This window comes from Talpa europaea (genome assembly GCF_964194135.1).
Source record: "Talpa europaea genome assembly, chromosome: 9".
In the NCBI taxonomy this organism is placed as follows: domain Eukaryota; kingdom Metazoa; phylum Chordata; class Mammalia; order Eulipotyphla; family Talpidae; genus Talpa; species Talpa europaea.
In genome coordinates, this window is record NC_140076.1 from 25,928,714 (window position 1) to 25,952,478 (window position 23,765).

Sequence of the window (23,765 nt, forward strand, 5' to 3'; positions counted from 1 at the left end):
TGACAGCACATTATTCAAAGTTGGACAAAGTCATGATAAACCAAGTACAAAGGTCATGATAAACAACAGTTTCACTGATTTCTATGCCTAGAGTTCTTTATTCTCTCACAAATGTTGTGTAAGAATAAAGACACAGCAATGTGTGAATCCTAGAGGAAGAGGGCAGGCACTTGAATGACTCAAAGCACCTGTAAGCACTTGTGCTGGACTTTATAAGACATTCAATCACCCCTTGAATAGCCCTAATGCGGTGCTCATGGGTTACGAAGCAATAGAATAAATTTCTTCAGCTGTGATAAGATTTAGTAACTCTTGAATGATGTCCTGTTCATGAACACTGAGATGTTGTTCTTTGGCTAGATTGAAGGCTCTGAAGGCATATTCCTGTGCCTGAAATAAAATTGCAGTGAAAAAAGGAAGTTGTTATAGGATAGCATGATATTGGGAAGCCCTGTATGTGCTCAAGCCCAGAAATGTCAGAAAGCCCTCATCAGCTTCTCACACCAGCCACTGAGCTCTTATTGGGCCCTATAGCCAGCCACACTTGTGCTGAGTGGGGCAGGGGACCCCAGAAAAAACCACTTGACTTGACAAGCTGAGTACAAGTAAGAACACCTCCATAAAGTGGGACCTTAATCAGGGCCCTTTGGACCAGCATTGGAAGCACAGAGGTGATAGATGCCACCTATAAATGGCCACCCTGAGGCCACATGGTCCAGAGTTTTGACTTGGACAGAGATTCAACAAGACTTCTTGGGACAGAATCTTACTGAGGCTGGACTCAACAAATGAGAAATGTCATGAGCATCTGAAGTATGTGAGGGCTTACTCTGAAGGCAAAAGCTAGTGCAATAGAGTAAAACAGCTAAATTCTACTGGAGGAATTTCTACCTCCATTTCAGACACTTTTTTCTGGGGAAACTTGCCTCTGAAGAATTCATCATCAGGTAGTAAAGCATGGCCAAGGTTTTCAGAACAAAGATGGTTTTCTGGGGGGCTTTGGTAGATGTAGTTTCTCGAATTTTCAAGATTGAAGTCAGGATCTGAATGGCTTCTGCTTCTTGGGCTTCATCTACAATGGAAAGGGAAGAAAGAAGAAACAGGCCCGAGGGCATTGAGCCTACCCTTACTGGTAAGCACCAAGCACGAAGCTGTTAGGGACACCTGGACTTTTGGCCACTAGAGGATGACGCAAACCACAGCAAGTTGGGCATCTGGAGGGCTGCCACATATAGTAAGGGAGCTGTTTCATGTGCTCCAGCTTTGGCTGGCATGTCATTACCAGAGTAACCCTAAAAAGTGCTCACTCCCACAGGTCCCAACACTGCTCAGGTTTGTCCCTTCAGAGTACTGAGCTCCAATCTCTTAGGTCCCCCAGACAGACCATTTGTCACAGTGGGCATCCTTGAATCTAGCTCAGCCTCCAGGATATAGCAAGAGGAGGGAGCTTGTGTGCAGGGTAAATGAAGATTGCTCAGGCTTTTGTGCCATTGGCCTCTGTGGCTATCTTCTGCAGCCTTGAATGCAGGAGGTGCTTGGAAGTGTGGGCTCGGGGTACCCATGCCTGATGGTGGGCATCTAGAATATAGTGTGGGCATGTGTAAGTGGGCACACCTGAGCCGAGAGACTGAAGATATAAGGGTGGCATCACAGAGGACAGAGAATGGCAGAGGACCACATAACAGAGTGCAATGGAGAGTGGCAGAGAATGCCAGAGAGCCCCTGGCACCCTTGTCTGCCCTGCACCTGGTTGCCGCACTACAAATGGTGTACAAATGGCCTACTACAAATGAAATGTCTTTTCATTAAAAGCCAGAAAAAGTCACTGAGGGCTCCAGGACTCTCCTTTACCCATCTGCCCGGATCCATAGGGAATCTGCTCTGTGCCTTGCTGGCATAAAATGGTGTTTCTTGCTCCTACAGCACCTAATTCTTTTTCACTGAACCCAAAGCCACTTTGGCCTTTGTTTCTTCTGCCTGAGTTTACTATTTCCTTTAGCGGTTTTCAATCCTACATTAATCACAAAATAATTACACGCAAGCAATAGAAGAAATAAAAATTTGAACTCAGCAAAAATGATAATGGCTACCAGAAGGAATAGGGAAAAGAGTGAGGTGGAGGAGAAGGGAGGCAGATGGGGTACAGGCATGGGTGGTCTCGTGGAGGCTAAACATAAAAGAAAAAAATTAGATGCTCTGCAGAAATCATAGTGGGCTCTGGCTGGGTCCTTTTCCGTTTAGATCTGCCCCTTATTATTAACCCTCTGAAAGGCTGTGTATGACACTAGGAATCTGAATTTTTCCCAACACTGGTAAAAATCTCTCTGACTCCCATGGCTCAGGGTTCCCATCAGCAAATTGGGAAAGCTGGCAAAGATGTACTCCATGACAGGGACAACTGTTCCCCCTCTTAGGGGTAAGTTCTGTGGGTGAGGAGGGATGGCATCACTGCTCTGTTTTCAGGAGAGAAATGCCACTTACCCAAGCCAGTATCAGTCTCAAATTGCTTGCCCAGTAAATCTATATGTTGGACGCGATTCTTTAAGAGAACTTCATAGTGATCATTCAAATATTTATTCCAGATCTCAGAGACCTGTTGGGAAAGAAGATGGCAATCAGACAAGCCGATGAGACCTTAGTCATTGGACTAAGTAGGAGCTAGGTAGGAGAACAGCACCCCTTGCAGACTCCCTGTCTCACTGTACCTGGAGGGGAGGGGCGCCTGAGGAGCCCAAAGAGTGACTGAAGTGAGGGCACATGGCAGGCTGATCTTGGGACAGACCTAGTAGGGTCTAGTTACAATGGCTACCATTTGTTGAGCACATACAGCTAAGCCTTTACATCCTCACAATATCCCAGCTGCGATCGTATTCTTATTATTCCCATTTTACAGATGAATAAACTGAGGCTCAGAGAAGTTAGGGTCACACTTGATTTTTGGTAAGAGCTGCTGTATGCACAGCTAGAATTTAAATTTGGTCTGTACGACTGCACAGCTCATTTCTTTTCAGCTATACCACAATGCCTCTTTCTCAGAGGTGGGTCAAAAATATGAATAAACAGTCATAGCATGAAAGCCTGCACTGCACACAGAAATGGTTCCTTGCTAAGTGAGATGTTACAGTATGACTATAACCAATATTTTATTATATTGGACAATTTAAAATCTTTTACATATAAAGATGGAAAATTTAAAGTATTTTGATGTTCTTTGATCCCTTCACAGGATCTTTCAGCAATGAACTTCCCTTAAAAATCTTACCTCTTTCTCTATCACACATCTCAGAATACCCACATGACTTGCTTCTATGGGTCTGACAGAGCACATAGGGGTTTAGCTGGAGGGGTTGTTTCTTATTGACCCATCATTCATTATTTGTCAATTATCCCATGGATGCTAAGGGCTAGTCTGTTTTGGTAGTGGAGAAACAGGAGGAAAGTAAAGGGGAATCTATCATGTACCAGGCTATGTAATCTTGGACAAATAAATCACTTCATTTCTCTGTGTCTCAAATTTCTCATGAATAATCTGATGCCCGTTTTAGACACATGGCCTAAGTGTCAAAAGTCAGCTCCCATGTCCCGCAGCTCACCTTGGTGTACAGTGTGTCTGCCAGATCCAACTTATTAAGGCCATAAAAGATATTAGCCAGGTGGAAGTAGCCTCCTGAGGTCCTGATATTCTCTGTTCCAAATGCACAACTGGCAAAATAAATCTATAACAGAAGGAAGGAGAGTATTTGAGTGGTCTTTGTAAATCATAAATCTGACAAAGGATTTATTTCCAGTATATTTAAGAACTTTTACAACAGCCCAATTAAAAATGGGCAAAGGGTAAGAATAGACATATCTCCAAAAAGATATACCAATGGCTAATAAATATATAAAATGATGGTCAACATTACTAGTCATTAAGGAAATGAAAATAAAACACAATGATATACTGCTTTGCACATGCTAAAATGACTATTCCCAAGAAAGACAGAAAATAACAATTATTAGTAAGGATGTATAGGAAATGGAATACTCATACATTGCTGGTAGAAATATAAGATGGTACAGCCTCTTTGGAAAACAGGCAGTTCTCAAAAAGTTAAACATAGAGTTACCATATGAGCCAGCAATTCCAATCTTAGGTAGATATTCAAGAGAAATGAAAATGTGTCGATACAAAGAATTTTACCCAAGTGTTTATAGTAGCCTTATTCATAATAGCCACAGAGTGGAAACAACCCAAATGTCCATCAACTGATGATGACTAAACAAATTGTGATATATCCCTATGATGGAATACTACTCAGACATAAAGGGAATGAAGTATTGATACACATAACATGGATGAATCTTACAATAATTAGGTTAAGTAAACAAATTCAGATGCAAACAACCACCTATAATTCTGTGTATATGAAATGTCCAGAAAGGCAAATCTATAGAGACAGAAGCAGCTGCCTGAGCTGGGGCTCAGAAACTCCCCTCTGGTAATACTATCCAATACTGAAATCCTAATGGACACCTCATAAATTTTGGAAGAACAGATCAATTATTACCCTCATGATCCTATCTAACATTTATACAGGGTTTTATAATTTAGAAAGCACTTTCATATACATCCAGCTCATTTAAATTTAATAACCACACTCTGAAGTAGACATTGAAGTTATTTAAAAAATAATAGCCAAAGCGCTGCACATATATTTGTCCTATTATTAAACTCTGCAGTGACCCAATGAGGCAGAGACTATTTTATGATTTTCATCTTGTCAGTGATGAAAAAGGTTAAATAGTTTGCTAAAGACCATGTGGCCAGTGAGACAACAGAGCTGGACACAAGTAAAGCCTTTCTTTTAACCAGTGTGCTGCCCTGTCTCGCTTTATTATCCTCAGAGCAATTGAGACTTGGAGAAATGATGTGATGTGGTCAACGGGCACAGTCAGGAAATGGAAAGGCTTGAACCCAAGTCATTAGAATTGTGTTCTTGCTAATACCCCCAGCAAATAGTTTGTTGTTAATGGAAAGTTTTAGAGAAATGCTTCAGGGATTGGGAGGGAGGATAAACAGAGTTGTTCTCAGAAATATTCAGGTGTTAAAATTTAGCTTGTTTACATCATTGGCTAGATGATAACGGGCTTCCTCGTAGTTTTCCTCAGCTATGCAGAGAAGGCCCAGGTTCCGATGTAGCAAAGAGTGGGTGGCATAACTACATTCGGCTGATTTGAGGACTGTCCACTGGGCTTGGGATAGATACTCCTCAGCCTGAATGATCTGACCCATACCTGCCCAAAAGAAACAAAGATTATAATTCATATCCTGGTCAGAGAACACATGATGAAATAAGAGACATCATCACCTATTTACTCACTATTTCATTCACATAAATTACTATTGATACACAAAAATTTGTACACAAGTTCTCACAGAAGCCTATTCATAACAGCCAAAATATAGAAAAACTTAAATATCCATCAACTTATGAGTAGATATTCAAAATGTGGCCTATTCATAGTCATGAATGGAATATTATTCAGTCACAAAAAAGCCCATGCTACGGTGTGAAGGAATCTTAAAAACATTCTAAGTAAAAGAAAGCAAACACAAAAGGCCACATATTGTATGCTTTCATTTATATGAAATGTCCAGAATGTTGACCAGAAACTATAGGAATGGGACTGAGGGGCAATGTGAGTGACAGTGATACAGGGTTTCATTTTGGGGTGACAATAATGTTCTGGAATTGGACATAGTGATGTTCACTTAATCTTGTGAGTATACTAAAACCACTGAATTGTACTTTGAAAGGGTGAATCTTTTAGTATGTAATTTAAAATATACGTATAGTTATATTTAATATGTTTTATGTGCCATACCTGGCACTGAGTGATGCATTAGAATATTGTGTAAGTTTCAGGTATGCATCATTATAAGTCAACATCTGTATATACTACATTAAGTTTACCACTGAAAGTCCAATTCTGTTCCTCATTATACAACTGACCTCTTTGCCTAACTTTCTGTTCTTGGTCTTTCCTCCCAGGCTTAGTTCATTTGTTAGTGTTATTTATTATTTTATTATAGTTTATAATTACATGTCACTGACTTAAAGGAGGAGCAGTAAAGAAGGAACAGCCTACAAGAAGAAGAAACTAATTCTTCTTGACTGAAGCTCCAATTAAAATGGGAAGCTACTAGATGAGAAGCAAGAGGCCTAGGTCCATTATCCTAGCTCTTATGAACACTGCAACTCATATCTTCTGAGTTTTGTCTACAAAATAGGAACTTTAGAATGAGGCTACAAACTCAAAGAGTAAGGTACAGTAATGTGGTTTATTTAGACTTTTCACATTTAAAAGGGCAAATGAGTCTTAAGTAAGATTGTTAAGATGGGAAAAAATTGGGAGAGGGCATCAACATATATTTAAAATGAGTGGGGAGGTTCAGGCATGCTCTCTTACACATGGTGCTTGCCTGGAGAGGTATAGGGATGGGGTGCACAGAAGAGAGACATAAAGTTGCCGAAGGATGATATTAATAGTACAAGGGGTGGATGGAGAAATGATGGCTAGTTTAGGAGCTCTGACACTTTTTCTGAAGGGAGAGATGCCAGGCTTACACTGTTCAGTGAAAGATCTGAGAGAGGTTATGAGGTGAGATTAGGCAGGTCTTGGTGATGAAAGCAAAGGGGCACAGAATAAAACAGACACAGATGATTCAAAGGTGTGACTGGGAGCTGCTCAGGGGAAGAAAAAGGCATGAGTTTATCTCTAGGGCCTGATACGTGTCATACACTCTGCCAGGCCATTTGCATCTGTGAGTTATATCTTCCAAGACATAAACATCAGAGGAGGAATTTACCGAAGTGGGAACTTCATTCATTCATTCATTCAACCCTGTGCTCATCAAATTGATTGGGCCTCTGCTGGTGAAAAAAACCAGACATGATCCCTGACCTCAAAATGCTTAGTGTCAAGTGAAGTAGGGACACAATAAACAAACAAAAAACTGGTGCTATGAATGAAATGAACAGAGTGAGCAATCAAGAAAAAGCTAGAAGAAACCTCTGTGAATGACCAGGAAATTACCTCTCTGAGAAAGTGACAGTTATGCAGATACCTGAAGGGTGAAAAGAATCCTGCCATGGACAAAGGAGAAAAGAGCATTCCTGGCAGAAGGAAGAGTTGTATGAGCACCCCAAGTTATAAACAGGCTTGATGCCAAGGCTCACCCACCCAGTGAAGAGAGAGGGCGCTCCTTCCCTCCCCCAAGCCTCCCTCCCTCCTCCCAGGGCACTGACAACAGCGCAGGGAGGAAGAGTAAGGCAGTTCTCTTTGAAGTGTTACTGAAAATGTCATTTCTAGTTGATTAAAATTCCCAAGTTTTACCAAAGAAAAAAAAAGATTAAATGCCTGTTATTTTTCTCACTCCAGCCTAGAGGAATCTCCAAGATAGGAAAGAGGCGTGTGTAGTGTAATGTGATTTATTTAGACTTTCAAAAAGGTTGGCACTGTTTTAAATCATTGACTGTGACAGTTACAATGAAACCTCCCATTTGGACAGCACTTCCATTTGGAAAGTGCTTGCAAAGCACTTTCATGTTCATTACACCTGAACTCAGTCACTATTCCAAACGATCCTGTGAAGAGGACACAGCAAATGCTGACACTGTGCCCACCAGGTAGCAAGCATTGTGAGAGCACTTTGTGGGGGGCTTCTCTGCACTAAGTATTGTTGCTGATGTGAAGACACTAGGATGAGTAAGAACAAAGTCAGCGCCAGTTTCCCCTGAGCTAGTGTAGGAGGGAGACTTTAAATAATTTCACCTATGAATGTATAATTATTGTTGAAGTAAGTGCCCAGGAAAAAGGAAGGGGCTTCTAAGTGGGGATATAAAAAAGAGACATGACCCAATCTGGGGGCTTGAAAAGGGCTTGTAGACAAGGGTGTGGTCACTCTTGAGCTGTGACTTAAAAGAAGAATAGAGTTAGCTAGGTGAAAGGGAGGATAGGGAGAGGGGAGGAAGTGGCTAAAGAAGAAGCTTCCAGAACTTCAAGAACAAGGAATTATCACAGTAACTCTGAAGAACACAGAAGCCAGTGTAACTAAAAGGGAGAGGGAAAAGCATATGAGATAAGATGAGAGAATTCATAAGGCTGGACTGAGCAGGGGATTAGAGATAACTTTAGGAGTTTGGTTTTTATTTATTGGAGTGACCAGATGTATTGTATATAGGGGCCAGATTGCAGGGAGGCAGAGAAGGTGTGCATCTGTGATTTATATCTGGACCCAGGTTAGTCCAGATGAGAAATGATGGACATCAGACAAGGGCCATTTTTTCAAAATCTCATAGCTGGTTATTGCAGAGAGAAACAGAACCTGGGTGGTATTTCCTCAACAAGTGCTACTCCCACTAGTTCTGAGGAGGGACAGGTCAGATTGGGAGTCAGAGGTGAGCAGGGTGAAGAGGGCATTCTTGAGCGAAGTGGTCTGGTAAGGGAGTCAGAGCTCCAGTGAGTAAGAAGAGGCTGCATGCAGAAGAGGCAGTCAGAAAGGGGAGCCACAGCTATGACAGGGGAAGAGAAAGGGTTGGAGAAACTAAAATTGAGTAATATCTTTTAAATAAATGACCTTTAACCTTTAAAAGCCTCAGTCTTTGTTACCCACCTTGAACCTAGATTGTATGTAGATTTTATGTAAACTGGGCTACAGCTGACATTTTGGGGTCTTGCCTTCTCTGAATTACAGCATAGAAAAACCTGGCCTCTAGGGATAGAAAATGATACAGATATGGAGAGGGAAGCAGAGAAAAGAGATAAGGCCCAAGAAAGAGAAACAGCACCAGCCTTAGTTTCTTGCAGTTTACAATCTGTGGTCATGTAGACTCAAATACCTTAAAGACACTCAGCTTCCTAAAAAAATGTCCTTTTGCTTAATCCAGCTAAGAGTGGGTTCTGTCAGTGGCAGCCAAGTCTGTACATCTACCCCAGCCTGCACAAAATGCACTCTTCCACTAAAGGTGTCTTAGTGCAACCAGCACCGCTGGACTCTTGACCACTGAAAACATCACCCAACATAGCACTTTTTAAGGGCTCCAGGGAGGTCTCAAGTCAGTTTCACTTACCAAGGCAGGCCTCTGCCAATAGCAGGTAAGCAGGCACTAGCTCTACTGAACTGAGGCCATGCACATTCATGCGGAAGCGAAGAGAATGCAAAGCTGCTGGGACGGCATCTTTATATTTTCCTTCAAAGAGGTATTTCTGGGCTACGGTGTAGCAGAATTCAATCAAATGCTTCTGTGGGAGAAAAACAGAGTGTCTGAGAGTCTAAAGGTGAAAAGCAAGGTGGGTACAGGTACACTGGAGATAAGGCCAACACCTAAGGAATGGGTTGAGGGCACAGAGTGAGTCTGCCTATATTAAAGTAGATGTGAGACTCAAAATAGGTGATACAAAAAGGCAACCTGGACTGTGAGTTCCTCCAGGTTCAGGAATATGTCTTTTATTTTAGTTCAGTGCTTAACAAAGAAGGATAGGCTTCCCCAAGATGTTCAGAACAGGCCTCCTCAGGAGGTACCACGTGGCATATGGATTATTTTGAGCTGAGGCCAATCCAGTCCCTATAAACTCAAGAGGAACTTTTACTGCTCCTTTAACTACCTAGAAAAATAAAAATTGGGGGTCTTACCTAGAATTAGGATTATTACCAGAAATATCCTTTGTATCTGAATAACCTATCTACATGGCAGGGTAAACATCTAATGATAGTTTCTGCTCTTTATCATATGAATCACCTCTCCTTATCATGTGAATCCCCCTCCTCTCTCCTTGAAACCGGAAGGTCCCTATTCCATTCTTTAGTTTAGGATATATACCCCCATTTTGCCTCATTGTTTTTAGAATCCTCATGTCTATGTAGATTCCCTGTATGTGTATAATTACATTTGTTCTTTTCTCCTACTAATCTGATGTTAATTTGATTATTTGACCAGTCCAAGAAGAACATAAAGGGGAATGAATACTCAGTATAAAGTTATTAAATGAATTAATTATCCTCATATTTATAATAAAACTATAGTTTAGCAAAATTGTCATGTCTTAAATGATCGAAAACTTCCTTACTATTTGAGCTAATTTTGAGAGAAATTTCTTAGTTATCCTGCTTAGTTTGTATCAGGAATACCTATAGCTCTAAGGCCTCTATGCAACTGTCACAACACTAACATTGATGAATCTGGTATTTTGAGATCTATGGCTTAAAAATGCTAATTATTTTAGAATAACTGAGACACAATCAATGCCATGGTGATAAGAGCTAGTTTTCATAATGTCCTTTACTTAGGAACTAATATATTCATACTTCATTTTTGGACCTTCTACAATGTGCCTAGGCTCTTATCATGGTACTTGGCATATGTGGATGTTATGGCAGGATTTCATCCCCTCCAAATTAACCCCTAGTAGCTCAGGAGAAAGAGCCTTTAATAGTGGGGTGATTTTAAATGAGTTCATCAGGATGGCCCTGAGTCCAATCTAATTCCTTATAAGGAGAGGAAATTTGGATACACAGAGACCGCAGGGATGTGAGGACACAGCAAGGAGGCGGCTATCTGTAAACCAGAGAGGCCTCAGGAAAAAAAACAAACCTGCCATTGACCTTGAACTTTAATCTCCAGAACTCTGAGAAAATACATTTTTACTTTTTAAGCCTGTCTGTATTTTGTTCTAGCAGCTCAGAGAGACTAATATAGCAGTATTTGGTAAATATGTGAAGAACAATGGACAGAATGGTGCTGAGGACATAAAGACACAAAACAAGGGCCCTGAGGAGAGGCTACATTGCCATGACCTTGACACAGTGTGCCCTTTGTCCAGGAGTTAACCCTGTAACAGTCCCAGGGGACCTACCTGCCGCTGCTGCAGCTGCTGTAGGCCATGCTGCCGTTCTTCCTCTGAATTGTAAAAGGGCATGGAAGTGCGCAGTGGAATTAGCAGTTGACAGATCTTCTCGTGAATGCTGACCCAGTCAGCTTTTTGATGAACCACACCACTGACGATGAAAACATGGACTCATTATGGGCCCTACAACTGGCCTAGTCCCATATACCAGGAAAGTAAGCCCAACACAAACCCACAGGATGCCCACAGCTCTTCCTGACACAAATTTCATTGCTTTCAAGTGGTTATTTTGTTGGTGTAAAGGTATGTTGTGGGGTGGAAGGAGGATTTTTTTTCTGGAGGCTCTGGTTCACACTCCAAGTCATGTGGTCATACTCTGTCTATTCTGCTTCTGTGCTTGCTTATTAAGAACAAAGACACCTTTACCTTAGCATTGTCTTAAGGTCATTTTCAAAAATAGCTGAACACTGAGGCTGATGGATTTGAGGGTCCTTTTCTTGGGTGAGGGAGAGGAATTCACCTTTGATGAGGCTTTTTGAGAGGCACTCCCCCACAGGTGGTGTCCCCGTGGCTCTGGAGAGCACCATGAGCATTGCCTTCTGTACACCAGGAAGGCCACTTAGATAAAACACACCATGAGTGCCCTCCAATTTCAGTGGTGCAGCAGATGGCCTTGTGTGTGGCTATTTAATTTCAAAAATGAGATAAAATGTACTACCATTTTAAAGGTAAGGAAGCACGGAAGGATGTGGAGAGATTAGTTACTATAAGCCTATACTCCAAAACCAATTGTTTTTTACCTCTCCAGAGGGAAGCACTGGGTACAGTTTGGGTTACAGGTTTCTGACTGTTTCACATGCATATTTGGTATTTCTTAACATTCAAACAACATAGATATAGACCTCTACATTGTTGCAGAAAAATTCTATCAAGTAGCACTCCTACAGAGTATCCACTGCCACTCATAAATAATTGCCTCTGTAATGACTCCCATATCTACCTAGTTTTGACCCTTCCTCCAATCATGGGCTGTTGTTTATTTGCACATTTTATTTTGAATCTAAAAGCTAAGTTATGGAAAGAACCTAAGTACCCAATGACAGAAGAATGGATAAAGAAGATGTTGTGTGTGAGTGTGTGTGTGTGTGTCTTGTCTAATTGCCCTGACAGAACCTCTAATAGAATAATGAATAGAAATGGTAAAAGCAACATTCTTATCCTATTCCTGATTTGCAGGGGTGGGGGGAGATTATAAGTCTTTTTTCATTAAGTATGATGTTAGCTGTGGGTTCTTCATAGATGCCCTTCATAGATGCCCTACCAAGTAATGGAAGTTCCTTCCTATTCTGTTTTTTTTTAGTGTTTTTATCATAAAGGGTATTGAATTTTGTAAAATGCTTTTTCTGCATCTATGGAGATGGACATGTTGTTTTATACCATTATACCATGACTGGCCATGTCAGTTATACCATTATGATGGAGTCTTATATTGATGTTTGTATGTTGAACCAACTTTGAATTCCAGGGAGAAATCCCATGTGGTCATATGGATAATCCTTTTCGTAGCTGCTGGATTTGGTCTGCTAGTATTTTGTTGAGAATTTTTGCCTCATTGTTTACAAGGGATATTGGCCTGTAGGTTTTTTTTTGTTTGTTTGTTTGTTTGTTTTATATCTCTGTCTGATATCTGGTTTTGGTATCAGGATAATACTAGCCTCATAAAGCGAGCTGGGAATTATTCCTTCCTTTTATGTTTCTTTTTTTGGGGGGTGGGGATGGGGAGAGTTTGTGGAAAATGGTGTTAATTCTTCTTAAACATTTGATGGAACTTGCCAGTGAAGTCACCTGGTCCTGAGCTTTTCTTTGTGGGAGATCTTGACTACTAGTTAAATTTCCTGCTGTAGATCTAGTCAAATATTGTATATCTTCTTGAGTTGATGTTGATAGTATGTGTATTTTTAGGAATGTATTTCATTTAGGTTATCAAATTTGTTGCCATACTATTGTACATAATATTCTCTTATAATCTCTTATTTCTGCAAAATTTATAGCCATATCCCTGTATTCATTTCTGATCATAGTAATTTGAGTTTTCTTTTCTTGATCAGCCTAGCTAAAAGTTTATCAATTTTGCTGATCTTTTTACAGAACCCACTAAGTATTGGTTTTGTTGACTCTCTTGTTTTCCTACTCTCTATTTCATATTTCTGTGTTACTCTGTAGTGTTTCTCTTTTTCTGCAATCTTAGACTGAGTTTGTCCTTCTCACCACCCCTAATTTCTTACGGGGAGGAGTGCTCGGTTATTAATTTGGTATCTCCTGTCTCTTTTTGTTTGTTTTTTGTTTTGGTTTCTTTTAGTAATTTTTTAAATATCATTGCTCATTTTAAAACAATATTTGCTTCCCCCCACCCTCTCTGGTGTAGTCCCCATGGAATTTCCTTCACCAATGCACCTGTGCACCATCACCTCAGTCCCCTGTGCTCCTCCTTCCCTCCCTCTCACCCCCTCCCTCCTCCTCCCCTGCAGTATGTCTCTGATTCATAATTGTCTGTTTTTGCTCTGCTGTGTTTTGTACTATTATTTTTTTAAACTGATGTCTTATTTAGTTCCCCTATATTCCTGCTACAAGTGAAACCATCCAATATTTTTTTTTTCCTTCTGGCTTTTTTCCACTGAGCATAATTCCTTCTAGCTCCACCCACATTGCTGCAAATGGCATCAGTTTATCTTTTTTGATAGCTGAATAATATTCCATTCCGTATATATATCACATCTTCTTGATCCAGTCATCTATTTTTGGGCATTTGGGTTGTTTCCAGGTTTTACCTATTGTAAATAGTGCTTCAATAAACATAGGGGTGCAGGTGTTCTTTTGAATCAATGTTTTTGTGTCCTTTGGGTAGAAGTGGAATTGCTGGGTCATATGGTAGCTCCATTTTTAGTAGACTGAGGAACCTCCAGACAGCTTTCCATAGTGGTTGGACCAGTTTGCACTCCTACCAGCAATGTAGGAGAGTTCCTTTTTCACCACATCCTTGCCAACATTTGTTGTTGCTAGTTTTTTTAATATATGTCATTCTTACTGGTGTAAGGTAGTATCTCAATGTGGTTTTGATTTGTATTTCCCTGATGATAAGGGATGTTGAACATTTTTTCATAAGCCTGTTGGCCATTTGCATTTCCTCTTTGGAGAAATGTCTTTTAAGTTCTTCTGCCCATTTCTTGACTGGATTGTTTACTTTGTTTTTGTTGAGTCGAGTGAGTTCTTTGTATATCTTTGTGATCAGTCCCTTATCAAGTGTATAGAGTACAAAAATTTTTTCCCGATCAGTGGGGTATCTCTCTGTTTTTGTTAATGTCTCTTTTGCTGTACAGAAGCTTTTCAGTTGATGTAATCCCAGGTGTTTATCTTTTCCTTGACTTTCTTTGCTTTGGGTGATGAGTCTTTAAAGATGTTACTGAGATGTATGTTTGTAGTGTTTTACCTATATTTTCTTCTATATATTTTATGGTTTCAGGCCTTATGTCCAGGTCTTTTATCCATTTTGAGTTCACTTTTGTGCATGGCGAGAGGTAGTGGTGGTCTAGTTTCATATTTTTGCATGTGGTGGTCCAGTTTTCCCAGCACCATTTATTGAACAAACTGTCCATGTTCCATTGTATATTCTTTGCTCCTTTGTCAAAGATTAATTGTCCATATAAGTGTGGCTTTATTTCTGGGCTCTCTATTCAGTTTCATTGGTCTGTGTGTCCGTTTTTGTTCCAATACTAGTTTTAATTATTATGGCTTTATAGTATAGCTTGAAGTTTGGAAGTGTGATACTTCCTTTCTCCTTTGTTTTCATCAGTAGGACTTTGACTATTCGTGGTGTTTTTGTGGTTCCATATGAATTTCATCAGTATTTGTTCTATTTCTTTGACAAATGTCATTGAGATTTTTACTGGAATAGCATTGAATCTTTATATTGCTTTTGGTAGGATGGCCATTTTAATAATGTTAATTCTTCCAATCCATGAGCAAAGGATGTCTTTCCATTTCTTGTGTCTTTTTCTATTTCTTTTAACAGTGTTTTATAATTTTCTTTGTAGGTCCTTCACCTCTTATGTTAGGTTTATTCCCAAGTATTTGATTTTTTTGTTTCAATTATAAAAGGGGTGGTTTTCTTATTTTATTCTTCTTCAGATTGTTTGTGTATAGGAAGGCTACTGATTTTTGTGTGTTTATTTTGTGTCCTGCTACTTTACTAAACTGGTTGATTATTCTGAGTAGTTTTTCTGTGGAGCTTTTAGGGTTCTCTATGTATGTTATCATATTGTCTGCAAATAGTGATAGTTTTACTTCTTCTTTCCCTATTTGGATTCCTTGTATGTCTTTCTCTTGTCTTATTGCTCTGGCGAGGACCTCCAGTATTATACTGAAGAGCAGTGGTGAGAGAGGACATCCTTATCTTGCTCCTGATCTTAAAGGAAAGGCCTTCAGCTTTTCACCATTGAGAATAATAATGGCTGTGGGTTTGTCATATATGGCTTTTATCATGTTAAGCTATGTTCCTTCTATTCCGAGAATTTCAAGTGCCTTCGTCATAAATGGATGTTAGATTTTGGCAAATGCTTTCTCAGCATCTATTGATATGATCATGTGGTTTTTATTTTTCTTTTTGTTGATGTGTTGGATTACACTGATGGATTTTTGTATGTTGAACCATCCTTGTGCCCCTGGGATGAATCCCACTTGATCGTTGTGTGTTATCCCTTCGATGCATTGTTGGATTCTGTTGGCAAGGATTTTGTTGAGCATTTTTGCATCAGTGTTCATTATGGAGATTGGCCCATAATTTTCTTTTTTTGTACCGTCTTTGTTTGGTTTTGGTATTAGTATAATGTTGGCTTCGTAGAACATATTTGGTCGTATTCCTTCTTTTTCAATTTTTTGAAAGAGTTTGTGTAGGATAGGCACTAATTCACTGCTGAACGTTAGGTAGAATTCATTTGTGAAGCTGTCTGGGCCTGGGTTTTTGTTTTTGGGGAGTGCTTTGATTACTGCTTCCATTTCGCTGCTTGTAATTGGTCTGTTTAGGTGCTCTATTTCTTCTTTATCCAGCTTTGGATGATTATATTGTTCTAGGAATTTGTCCCGCTCTTCTAGATTGTTGAATTTGTTTGCATATAGTGTTCATAGTAATCTCTGATTATTCTTTTGATTTCTACTGAGTCTGTTGTGCTTTCTCCTCTTTCATTTATAATCCTATTTATAAGTGTTTTCTCCCGTTTTTTCTTTGCGAGCCTGGCTAGAGGTTTGTCTATTTTGTTTATTTTTTTCAAAGAACCAACTTGTGGTTTCCTCCCATCTCTTTTAATGTGTTTTACAGTTATAAGTTTCTCTTTGCCTCCCACAAGTTTTAATATGTTGTTTTCATTCTCACTTCATCTCAAAGCATTTTCTTTTTTTTTTAAATAATAAATTTTATTTTTATATTCCCCCATACAATTGCAAACGCCCCATTCTGACCCCAATCCTTCCCCTCCCGCCCCCCACCCCCCAAAAAGTGTCTCTGGTTCATAGTTTTTTGTTGATTTTGATTTTCACTTTCTTATTTTCATTTTCCTGGTCCCTTATTTAAGTTTTCTAGATTCCTGCTATGAGTGAGACCATCCGGTATTTTTCTTTTTCTTTTTGGCTTATTTCGCTGAGCATGATCCCTTCCAGCGCCATCCATGTTGCTGCAAATTGCATGTGTTTATCTTTTTTGAATGCTGAGTAATATTCCATGGTATATATGTACCACATCTTCTTGATCCAGTCATCTATTTTTGGGCATTTGGGTTGTTTCCAAAGCTTAGCTATTGTAAACAGTGCTGCTATAAACATAGGGGTGCAGGTGCTCTTTGGAATTGATGTTTCTGTGTCCTTTGGGTAAATACCTAGGAGTGGAATTGCTGGATCATATGGAAGCTCTATGTTTAGTAGGTCCAGAAATCTCCACACAGCTCTCCATAGTGGTTGGACCAGTTTGCACTCTCACCAACAGTGCAGAAGAGTTCCTTTTTCTCCACACCCTCGCCAACATTTGTTGTTGCTAGTTTTTTTAATATGTGCCATTCTCACTGGTGTGAGATGGTATCTCATGGTAGTTTTGATTTGCATTTCCCTGATTACAAGTGATGTTGAACATTTTTTCATATGTCTGTTGGCCATTTGCATTTCCTCTTCAGAGAAGTTTCTTTTTATCTCTTCTGCCCATTTTCAAAGCATTTTCTAATTTCCCTTGTGATTTCTTCTTTGATTGACTGTTTAAGAGTATGTTGTTATTTCCACATTCATAAATTATCTTTTATAATTGATTACTAATTTGATATCATTGTGGTTGGAGAACATACTTCATAAATATATTGGGATATTATGCTCTAACATATGATCTGTTGGAGAATGTTCCACGCACATAAGAATCTGTATTCTGCTGTTATATGTATTCTGGTGTTCTATAAAGGTCAGTTAGGACTATTTGGTTGAGTGTTGCTCGAGTCTTGTATTTCCTTGCTGATCTATCTGGTTGTTTTACCTATCACTAAAAGTAGGGTATCGAAGTGTTTCACTACTAGTATTGAATCATTTATTTCTCTCTTCAATTGTGACAATTATTGTTTCATGTATGTTGAGACTGTTGTTGGATGCATACTATCATGGGTTTTTGTATTTCAATTACCTATAACATGTGTTTACTGAAATGTGAGAAAGTTAGCTGTTTGATTACATTTATACATATTTCAAAACAGGTAACAATAATATAGGGAAGGGTTCAACAAAGTTTTCTATAAAGAGCTAGATAGCAAATAGTTTAGGCTTTGAGAGCTCTGTGTTCTCTGTTGTGACTGATAAGCCTCCCCAAGATGTTCAGGTCTTCCCAAGATGTGTCATGTTGGCATCTGGATAGAAAAAGGCTCATTCCCTTAACAAGATAGATTTACAACAATTGGGTGTATTACCCAGAATAGGATTTTTATCCCCTTTCTATAACAAAAAATGATCTCTATGGCAGGGCAAACAACAAAGCACAGAGCATCTCATTTATTAGGAGAAAATTTTCTCACTTCTCTGGTTTCTCCTGAGGCTGGACAAACTAACATCAGAGAGACAAGTAGGTAAAAAAAAAAAGACCAAATTTAATAACATAGACATGGAGAATTTACATAGCTGAAAAATTCTAAAGTAGATGGATAGGCTGGGATTTATATCCTCTGCTATGGGGCCAAGGATATCAAGGAGAGTTTTACATGACAAGGAGGGATGACTTCATACAAGAAAACCTTGCCTTTAGGTGTTTGCCCTGCCTTAAGATAGTTTTCTCAGATAGAAAGGTTATTCCTGTATATATCCCTAAATCTAGATAATCTGCATTCTTTTAGTAATGGTAACAGTTTCTCCCCAGGCACAAAGGCCCTCAATTGACCTTAGTTCCACATTCCCAGGTGACACTACGGGAAAAGGCCCACTTTGGATATCTTAGAGAAAGTCTATTTGAATCTTTTGGGCAAGACTGATCCTCTAGGCTGTTGTCATATGAGTCCCCATCTCTCCCCTTAAGCTTCAAGCCTCTGTTCCATTCCCTACTTCTGGTATATACCCTCCTTTTGCCCTGCTGGGTTTAGAACCCACATCTATGTCTATTCTCCATACTATGTAATTAAATTTGTTCTTTTCTTCCACTAATCTGTCTGACCTTAATAGATTGTTCAATCAGCCTGAAAAGAACCCAGAGGCATAGGGGAAAATTTCCTCTGCTTCATAATGGTTGCAACTATTCAACTCCACTACTGTAGCACAAAAGCTGTCATAGACAATGCATAGCTGTGTTCAAGCACCCTCTCTCTTTTCTGCCTTCTGGGATAACAGAAATACAAGAAAGTATTTTCTTTACAAACTACGATTACTACTATAGAAATGACATTAAGCTTTTAAAGTTTGTCTTGATAGATAATTATTGTAAACAAATCAGCAAAAGCACTGAACAGCCAGAATAAGGAAATAGTTGAGTTCCACGGGGTATTTATTAAATAAGGGCTTGTTGAGTAACAGTGTTGAGCAATGGAAATATTACTTAACTGCTTGAACTTTTATTCTGATGAGAGCATTTAATTTATCTTGCCTTTTTGAATAGTGAACTTCATTTCTATCTTTGTGAGATCTCTTCTTATTTATCTGTCTTATCCATAACACCCAACACAGGGCAATGCATAAAAAGAGTCAAAATGTGTTTTCAATCAAGGCTCACAATCAGTAGCTTGTGAGTCACATATGTTTTCTTTGGCCATTATCATTATCATGTTTTTTTAAACTGAATTTGAGTTATTTAGGCAGGGCATTCATTTTCCAGTTCACTACAGATCCTACTATTTACTCCTCTTGAATACCATTTCATGGTTTTCTCTTCCTGGCCAGTGAAGGCATTTTAATTTGTTCCCCATGTGTTAAATAAAAGAAAAAAATTAGTGCAAATTAATCTATATGCTATGATTTGCTAACCTACAGCACTGAAGCATGTGTTTTACCTGTCAGCAATGTTTCAGTGTGTACTTTAATAAAATTGACTTTTCTTAAAAATGTTCTATTCCTTGGGAGTATTATCAGAATCCAATATAGAATGATATGCACAAGATTACACAGAGTATATAAAATAAATGCATTTGTAGGAAGGGAGTATAGGAGATTCACCAAAGTGCTAGGTTATTAACCTTTGGCTTGTGGGGTTATGGCTTACTTTTCTTCTTTTATTTCTTTTTTCAAGTTTTCTGCAGTAAGCATGAATTACCTTTCTAATCAGGAAAAAAAATTCTTTTGCAAAAAAAAAAAAAAATCTTACACAAATTCAAGTTGACTGCCCTTCCTGCTCTTGAAATTTGGAATGAGGAACACAGTAAGTATTGAGTGCCAAGTTGGTGCCAGGCATGGTTCTTTCTATGCACCCACAGTGACCCTATGAGGGAAAGGCATTAAAGCTTTCATTTTTGAGATAGAGAACAATTAGTTCAGTTTTATTTAATGGAAAATTTTTGAAAGTTCCAGAACACAAGGATATAGAAATCTAAAGAAAAGAGGGAAAAGAAAGAGATTTTAAAGATCAAAATTAAATTAAAACCAGTGAAAAAGGGCCTCCCTGGTGGCACGAAGGGTTAAAGTCTCAGCGCTGTCAAGCTATTACCAGCCACTACAGCACAAGTTTGATCCCCAGCCAGGGAGCTAACCCACATGGCACAGCAGACCTCAACTGTCTTGCCCGATGCTTCCCTCAGCAGTGTATTTCTGTAGATCCACCTGTTCTGCTCCCCACTCTGTCTTTAGTGAATCCTCTCTACCACCACCACCCCCAAACCTCTGGTTTACAGCCCATTTCTTGTACGCATAAATAAAATAAATCTTAAAAAAAAAAAAAACAATGAAAGAAGAGAAAGAAAATAACAGAGAATAAAGACATAGGAAATGATAATTTATTCATGGACTCACCAAATATTTAGTTTTAACTATTTCAAAACACTTAGCTGGAGAGTGGGGCAATCAGGCAGGTCAGACCCAGATGGAAAGACAGCACACATATGATAGATTTTCTACGGTTTCTAAAGCTTCTCTATGTGAATCATACATGTGAATGTCATTAACATAATATCCTACATTCCTGGAGAATAAAATTGAGATAATATACTTGCCAACAACAACAACAACAAAAAATCAAAGGAGGGAAATGAGTCATCTGGGAGGGAGGGAGAAACTGCAAAGTAGAGTTAAGAGGAAAAAGGAATTACTTCTGGCTAGAGGCATATAGAAGATGAGGGAAGAAGTAGGTGCTCACCCCAGAGTCTCTCCTGAGTGCCAGGACTCCACTGCCAGCTGTTTACTGGCTATCTCTCCCAAGTGACCTGAAGGTCCCTGAAACTCTGTGTCCTCATCTCAATCTGTCACCTACTACCTCCTCCCTCCGTGTTCCTCACCCCACTTAATAGGATTATTATTCATTCTGTTCATTTATTCAACAAGTCATCATTGAGTGTCTGGCATGTGTGGGCACTAAATCTAGTAAAAGACACAGATATTAAACAAGTAAACACAAAAATATAAAAGTACAGAAAAGAAAAATGGTTTTTAAGATTGGATCTTCAGAGTAGACTTCTTTGAAAAAATAACATATAAACTGAAGGGTGAGAGGGAGCTAGGAAGTTTCATGGTTGAAGGTGAGGTTCCCAGCAGAGGGAACGGCCTGGGCAAAGAACTTGAGGTTGAAGAAAGAAAACCTCTGTAACTATTGATTCATCAAGGGAAAGAGGGGATGACAGAGGTGCAGTGGAAAGTAAAGGAGGAGAGGTAACCAGAGCCTGACAGTTTCTCCTACAACTTCTGAACTGTATTCTAGATGCAATGAAGACATAGCAATGAAAACACATACCATTCTTACCCTCATGGAGTGCACAGCCAGTGAGAAACACAGACTGCTGAACAACTGTTATCAATCTGGTCATTAGTGTTAGGTTAGGGGACATGTTAGAGTCTTATGAAAGCACTGAGGGAAGACCCTAATCCAGTCTGACAGGTATGGAACCACCAGCACAACTAGTCTTCAGAGTATACCTTCTAATCTGTCTTCCACACTGCTGCCAGCCATTTTTCCCTAACACAAAGAAGAGCATGTTAAAACCATCCATGGCCTCCCAGAAGAAAATTTCCAAACTCCTTGATCTCATGTCTCCATTCGATCCTAACTTTTATCTTCTTGGTTTAAAACTCCTACTACTTAGTACCTAGACACAATGATTTAAAAAAAATTTTTTTTTTTTACTTAACACATGGTAAGAAATACATCTTATTAGTACAAAAGTACATATCCCCATAAAACACTAATACAAAAGTTTCTCAAAAATAATGCAAGTAGGACTATTCTGACCACCCTTCACCCAAGCAGCCTGGACCCCCAGAGTATCCTATCCTTCTTTATTGCTCATCTGTCAAGTTCCCACCAACCTTTCAAGATTTGGTTCAAATGTTATTTCTTCAGAGAATCCTTTTGAGACACTTCCCCATTCACCACGCTTCCAACTTTAGAAGTCCCAGGGGATGGGACATCCTATATGACAGCCTTGTAATGGAGGGGGTAGCATAATGGCTTAAAAAAAAAAAAAAGCATACAAACTGGAGCCTCACTGGTGGCGCAAGGGGTTAAGCACCATACTATGAAGAAATCCACAGCCTCTGCAGCATGAGTTCGATCCCCGGCTGGCCAGGGAGCAACCCACTGAGGCAAAGCAGATCTCTCCTGTCTTGCCCTGCTACTCCCCTCAGCAGTGTGTTTCAGTCAGTCTTCCTGTTCTGTTCCCCACTCTATCTCTGGTGAATCCTCTCTCTCTTTCTCACTTTCTCTCTCTCTCTCACACACACACACACACACACACACGCACATGCTTCTCTGGCCTGTATCCCAGCTCTTGTATGCATAAATAAATAAATCTTAAAAAAAAACATACAAACGAATTAGTCTGCTCTGGACTAGGTTTTCTGGACATCAGCAACCTAGCTGTTTGATCTCAGACCCCCAGATAGGGTCTATTCTGAAGCAAAGCCAGGGGATGTTATGCTGAATGAAACCCTCCCTATACCCTCACCATCTTGTTTGTGCACCAAACTGCCTTTCTTTCTATACCTCAAACACACCAAAGTATTTCCTCCCTGAGTCTTACTGTAGCACTCTTTCCCCAGTCATTTCCATGGAAGGCTGCTCCAACTTCATCTTTAGATCAATAGTCTACTGTCAGAGAGGCTGTCTGCCCAATCTCCCACCACATTCCCTTTGTCTTCATGGCATTTATCACTCTCTAAAATTACCTTGCTTTCTGTTTGTTAACTTATTTGTCTCCTCAAACGTTAGCTCTTTGAGGGTCTGCCAAGTTCCCCCAGTAACTTAAGCAGCTAGAAAAGTACATAGCTCATAGTAAGCCCGCAACAAAATATCCGGTGACGAATGAGTTAAGTAGCAATGAAGGCAGACAAGACCAGTCTAGAAAATCGCCTTAAAGGTTTGCTGTCGGAGCGGGGTGCCAGGGGTTAACGCCGGGCACCCGCGCCCCCACCGGTGAGGGAGAGGGTGAGGAAGGTGAGGCGCTCAGGTGCCGTTTCAGGGCCTACCAGTAATACGTGACTGTGCAGGCCGTGCACACCCGCTCCGCCGGGGCTTCGCACACCTCACAGCAGAGCCGGCGCCCCTTGGGCACCGCTAGGGGGTAAATCACGTCCATGTCGGGGCCGGCGGTGTCGGTCTCTAGGACGGTTGCCTGGAGAGGAAACGCTGGACGCAGGGGTCACGTGACAGCCACAGGGCCGCCGGGTTCCCAGAGTTTCAAGGACCGGGAGAGGCGTGCCTCGCTTGACACCTGGCGCGTTTGTGGGGTTAAGTAAACAGAACCAAAAAAGAAAAAAAAAAAAAAAAAAAATGCCACAAGTCCTAAGGGTGAAAGGACCGACCAGGCAGTCCAACTCCAGCGGAGCCCAAGTCCAAAAAGGGCAACTATACGTGGTCGGTAATGGGGAAATACAGCTTATTTTTCATCCAATCTAGGAAACTAACTTAAGGAGAGGCGGAGGGATCTGGAAAGATCTGGAAAGATGCCTGCTTGATCTAGCACTCCAGTCAGTTCAGTGTCAATTTCACTTGGTAATTCTCTATTATTATTCTATTTTTTAATTAATTACTTTAACTGTAATTGATTATATAATATTTATATGTATTGAGAATCATTCTCTGACACACATACTACAAATATTTTCACTCAGACTATTCCTGCCTTTATCTTTCTTTATAGCATCTTCTATTTTTACAAAAGTTTGTAATATAGTCA

At 39.8% G+C, this 23,765-nt stretch overlaps 1 protein-coding gene across 1 annotated transcript; it reads right to left on the reverse strand.

The window, feature by feature from the left end:
* Nucleotides 1-261: 261 nt before the first annotated feature.
* On the reverse strand, nucleotides 262-23,165 carry ZMYND12 (zinc finger MYND-type containing 12; the record flags this gene model as incomplete). The annotated part of the gene is made up of 8 exons (XM_084242281.1): nucleotides 262-390; nucleotides 927-1,072; nucleotides 2,482-2,593; nucleotides 3,594-3,716; nucleotides 5,108-5,277; nucleotides 9,117-9,288; nucleotides 10,900-11,041; nucleotides 23,056-23,165. The coding sequence occupies 8 exons, from the start codon at nucleotides 23,163-23,165 to the stop codon at nucleotides 262-264; spliced, it is 1,104 nt and encodes a 367-aa protein (XP_084098407.1).
* Between the last annotated feature and the right edge of the window lie 600 nt (nucleotides 23,166-23,765).